Below are 5,544 nucleotides of genomic sequence, written 5' to 3'. Positions count from 1 at the left end.
TGTTGCAGCTGCTGAAGCAGATTTAAAATCTGTATCAGTCTTCGCTTAAATTCCTCAACCAGTTTGAAATATGAACCAGATTCCCTGGAACAGGTTTAAAGTCTGCCGGTGTAATCTGTTTTAAATCAGAATCAGTTTTCCCTTTTTATGTCACAGCTGGATTAAAAACCAGAAAATGTCTTTTAATCTGAAATCTGAACCAAATTCACTGAAAAGATGTATATCTAATCAGATATAATCAGATTATTTCATGTCTGAATTAAAACTTGCATTTTTAATAGTTTGGATGTCTTCACTCCCTGAAACAGTTTAAATTAGGAGATTAAATGGGATTAGAAGATGCAGAATTTTCACTTTAATTTCAAAGACAACTTTATCCTCGATTTAAATTCTTCTGTTTTTGTAGATTATTGTGCTGCTTATCTGGCAACCTGTGTTTTAAAGCCTCGTTTCAGCATTTTTATCACTTTATTTACAAATTTCCTTTTTCTTCCGGTGCCTTAATTTTTAAATCACAGATATTTATTCATTGCGACCCATTTTTTTTAAGCATTATTAATTCTTTTTTTATTTACTACCCTCTAAAGTCATTAAAGACAAAAATGTCCATGTCTAAAAACTGTGATTAAAAATAGCTTTTTTTAGGTTAAATCTTTTGATCAACTTCGGTCCTGATCAAAACTATCAAATATTGAATAATGATCAGGATTTTAACCCTTTAAATGTCAGTTTGATCACATGATGCTAATATTTTTTAGGATAATCCCATGTTCAGTTTGTGATGTTAGTTTTTTTTTAACTTTTCACCACTAAAATCCGCCATGTCTGATTGTGTTATATGTGATGTTATTTTTATTAGTTTTTGTGCTTGTGTTATTGATTTTAGTGGATTATTTTCACCATTTTTAGCCTTCATCATCATCATCACCTCCTCCTGCACAGACACATAAAGCTGAGGCACGTGTACATTTCTATACAAAGTCATCAGACCGTGAAAGCAGGAGGCTGCTGGCGTGTGTCCGTGTGGAGAGGAGGAGGAGAGAGTGGAGTGTGTGTGTGGAGGGCAGGAGGGGGGGGTGGGAGGGTGAACACAATAAAACCCTCAGGTACATCTGCTTTGCAATCTGCAAATCCTCCTCCTTCTCCATTAACCCCTCCTCTCCCTCTCTCTCTCTCCATCTCTCCATCCTCCCACACCCACTCTCCTCCAAATCCACGGGGAGCTCGGCTCCTCCTGATTGGTCGAGGATGAGGCAACGAGGGGCACGAGAACAATGTCATCGTGTGGCCTTAAAAAGAGTGCAGCAATGTTTGAGCTGAAGACACCAGAGCAGCAGCAGGAGAAGAAGAGCAGAGGACCTTCATCATCATCATCATCATCATCGTCAGGAGGAGGAGAAGGAGAGCAGAGTCAGATGTTTGTGAGAATCTGAAAGTGGATTTTTCTTCTTCTTTTTCTCGGTGAAGTTTCTCCTCGTGTTTCCTTCATCATGCCCAGAGGATTCCTGGTCAAAAGGAACAAGAAAACCAACCCGGTCTCTTACCGGGTCCGGTCTGATGAGGAGGACGCGGAGCAGACAGTAACGGACGCGTCCACTTCATCCTCCTCCTCCTCTCTCTCCGCGCCTCTCCCGTGCGTCCCGGTGCGCGCACAGACGCCGACGCCCTCCTGTGGGGCAGCGGCAACGGCCCCGGAGCAGGGGCTCAGACCGGTTCAGTTCGGAAACCCGGAGGTGGTCTACCAGGCGCTGTACAGCCCCACGCGCCCCGTCAGCCGCGACCACGAACGCTCCTACTTCGACAGACGCTTCAACCTCGGCTCTCCGGTTTCCGCGGAGTCGTTCCCCACACCGGCGGCGCTCACCGGCCTGGATCACCTGTTCGCCCCGGTGGACCTGAAGATTGGCTCCAGCAACAGCAGCCGCACCGGCACCGGCGCCGCGGCACCCACCGTGACGCACCACAGCGCCGGCACCAAGCGGCAGAGCGGCGACGCGGAGCGCAAACACAAACCCGCGGCAAAGAAAACCAAAGCGATCCGCAAACTGCACTTCGAGGATGACGTCACCACGTCCCCGGTTCTCGGGCTGAAGATTAAAGAGGCGCTGGTGGAGCAGAGCAGCCCGGGACCGCAGAGCAGCGGCGGGGACAACAACCCGCTGCAGGGCGGCTTCGTGTGCCAGCTGTGCCGCGAGGCGTACGTGGACCCGTTCGCTCTGGCGCAGCACAAGTGCTCCAGGATCATCCGGGTCGAGTACCGGTGTCCCGAGTGCGACAAGGTGTTCAGCTGTCCCGCGAACCTCGCCTCACACCGGCGGTGGCACAAACCGAAGCAGCAGAGCGGAGCCGAGAGCGACAAAGCGGCAGCCGCCGCCGCCGCCGCCGCCACCGCGGCAGGAAAGAGCGCGCAGGAGGAGGCGAAGGAGTCGAGTGACAGGGACACACCCAGTCCCGGACCGTCCGAGTCCGGATCAGAGGAAGGTTTGTACGAGTGTCATCACTGCGCGAAGAAGTTTAAGCGTCAGGCGTACCTGCGGAAACACCTGACGTCACAGCACGGCTCCGCGAAACCCGCCGCGCACGAGGAAGACGAAGACGAGGACGTGGACGCGGCGCCGCTCAACCTGAGCGCCTCCACCTGTCACGTGTGTCCGGTGTGCGGGGAGAACTTCACCAGCAGGGGGAGTCAGGAGCGACACGTCCGCCTGCTGCACTCCTCACAGGTGTTTACGTGCAAGTACTGCCCCGCCCTCTTCTACAGCTCACCAGGACTCACGAGACACATCAACAAGTGCCACCCGTCTGAGAACCGGCAGGTGATCCTGCTGCAGATGCCACTGCGTCCTGCATGCTGATCCCGAGCCGCACTGCTGCCCCGGGATTACACTGCAAAAAAATACACGGCAAATTCATCTCTTGACAAAAACATGTTTTTATTAATAATTTTAAGACACTGTTTAATTTTAATATTTTTGAAACACAAATTGTAGCCTTAATGAGATGAAATGTTGTGTATTTGAGGGTTTATTTTACAGTGTAACTCTGCAGTACTGCCAGGTTTTACACTGATAAAATATCCACCAACCAAATTACCAAATTTTCCAAACGTTTTTATTACTAATAATAACCTTAAGACACTGATGTTTACTTTTATTCATCGCTGTTAAAGTTTCACATAAATGGTTGCCTTTCTGAGATGATATGTTGAGTAATTGAGGACATTTTTGACATACGTTGTCCCCGACTTTGAGGGTTTACACTGCAAAAATATCCACTAATACGTTTATCAATCAAAGCAGTTTGTAAAAGTGTAGCTTGTTAAAATCACCACTTTTTTACCCACATTTTCCAGTATCTTCTACTTTAAAAAGTTAAACCCTCTCAGACTTCATTTTACCCATTGACTGTTTCCAATTAGATACATTTTCTCAAACAAATTGTTGCTTTATTCAGTTAAAATGGGAGTTATTTTTTTCACTTTTAAAGTCGTTCAGAGGATTTGGTGAGTTTACACTGCAAAAATATCCACCAATTCAACTCTAAATCCCGTTTAATTTTATTCATCGCTGCTAAAGTGATTGTCTAAATTTGACCGTTTCACATTGAGATGAAATGTAGAATATTTGAGGTTATTTGAGGTATTTTTGACGTTTAACTTTTAAATTGCATTGTTCCAGACTTTGGGAGTTAACACTGCAAAAATATCCGATTTGTTTAAAGTATAGCAAGTGAAAAACCACAACAATTTCCCAGTATTTTTAAAATAATTTGCAACTTAAACTGTCCATTTTAATCTTACCCATTATCTGCTGAATAATTTGTCTGATTAAGGTTGAAATTACAAAGATTTTATTACACAATTTTTTCTTTTTAAGTTTCCACTTTTTAGGTGCGTTTGCACTGCAAAAATATCCACCAGCATTTTATCTCAATTTGTGTAGCGGAATGAAAATCAAATTTTTTACCCTTATTTTGTAATTTTTAAAAAATGCTTTAATCTTTTAACTTATAACAGCTGAAGTGTCTTAAATGTCTACGTTGAAAACTAAAATAACTTATTATGTCCGCCTTTAAGGTCATTTAATTTGTTTGTTGCCTTATTGAGGTGAAATTGTTTTTTTAAATCGCAGTGTAACTGCAGAAAAGTTATTTTCCAGATTATTGAAATTTTAAAATTCACCAATTTTTAACCACATTTAAAAAAAAAATGTTTACACATAATTATTGAAAAACAAAATAAATTATTGCCTTATTGAGGTGAAATGAAAAGTAAAGTCAACGATACTATTTTTGCAGTGTAAATTTGCATTCACACCAAACACGTTGCAGATTTTTTCACGTGATTGAGTTTAGGATGTAGCAGCGTGCAATGCTAAGCTAGCACGTGTGTCAGTAGGTCAAACTGTTGTTAGCATTAGCTTCATGTTTGGTGTGAACGCACCTTTAAAGGTCAGAGGTCAGCCTCTTGCCGGGCAGGATTTTAGTGCCTTGCTCAAGAACACGTCAGCAGGTACAAAAACCTTTTAGGATTTTTCTAAAAGCATCCCTTTCAAAATAAAAGCATTTAGACTGTTCATTTATTTTTCTAACGTCTCCGCATAAGTGCTATTAGCTTCTAGACCTAAGAGAGGGGGCGCTGTCAACCTCAAACCTTTTATCTCATCACTCTGAGTAGCTTTAACGTTAGCTCGTGGATCTGTAGCCGTTGCCTAAAAACAACAACAAAAAGAAAAACGAAAAAAAAGACTAGCATAGCCGTTAATGCCTTGGGATTAGAAACTCCTGCTGTAAAACTGCCTTAAAGCCATGGCATTAATGTTGCTTTTTCTTCATGTTTCACTGGGTGAATACGATATTTCTACAAATCCTTCTGTATTAATGCGATACAGTATATTCACGATATTCGCCTCATGTTTTTACTCAGTCTCACCACGTTTCTCATTTTAAACATAAACGTTTTCCATCACAATTATGACTAATTTTTGAAAATATTTTTTTATAATTTGTTGTTGAAATTTTCTAAAAGCTTCTGGAAACGTAGGTAACATAATGTGACTAACGGTCCCTCGAAAATGGTGTGAAAAATCAAAAAAAAATTATAAAATATGTTAAGGATACTTTGCCTTTGCCGAAACATTTTAAATTGCATTTTTTTTTTCAAGAAATCCTGAGGTTCTCGAGTGACTGGAAAAATGCTGGCTCCCCCTTGTGGCACTTGACAAATAAATCGCTAGGACTGTACCTTGGTGAGCAAACGACTTCCTCGGAATTCAAGTCAAATTTTCAATTTCAACATTTTCACTTTTGTTTTTGATTTTTTTGGAAAAAATAAATCATAATTTTTTTTATAAATCCATGATATCAAGGAAAAGTAATCAAATTCTGATCCAGATGTCTCTTCAGAATTTCTGAGGAGAATTATTACTTTTTTACTTTTATGTTTTAAAGCAAAAATATTTAAGAGTTAAATTCAGAGGGAAAGTAAATAAAAAATGTGGTGAGACATTTTCACTTCCATTAATTCTTTTTAATTTATTTTTGTAT

At 41.8% G+C, this 5,544-nt stretch overlaps 1 protein-coding gene across 1 annotated transcript; it reads left to right on the top strand.

Annotated features, from left to right (window-relative positions):
- Positions 1-1,112: 1,112 nt before the first annotated feature.
- On the top strand, positions 1,113-4,301 carry insm1a (insulinoma-associated 1a). Its single transcript, XM_058612588.1, has one exon. It carries the CDS (start codon positions 1,491-1,493, stop codon positions 2,853-2,855), a length of 1,365 nt encoding a protein of 454 aa, XP_058468571.1. The 5' UTR covers positions 1,113-1,490; the 3' UTR covers positions 2,856-4,301.
- Positions 4,302-5,544: the final 1,243 nt, after the last annotated feature.

The sequence above is a fragment of the Solea solea genome, chromosome 17 (genome assembly GCF_958295425.1).
Source record: "Solea solea chromosome 17, fSolSol10.1, whole genome shotgun sequence".
NCBI lineage: Eukaryota > Metazoa > Chordata > Actinopteri > Pleuronectiformes > Soleidae > Solea > Solea solea.
Note: the sequence above shows the minus strand (reverse complement) of the source record. Positions and strands in the feature narration are given on the sequence as shown.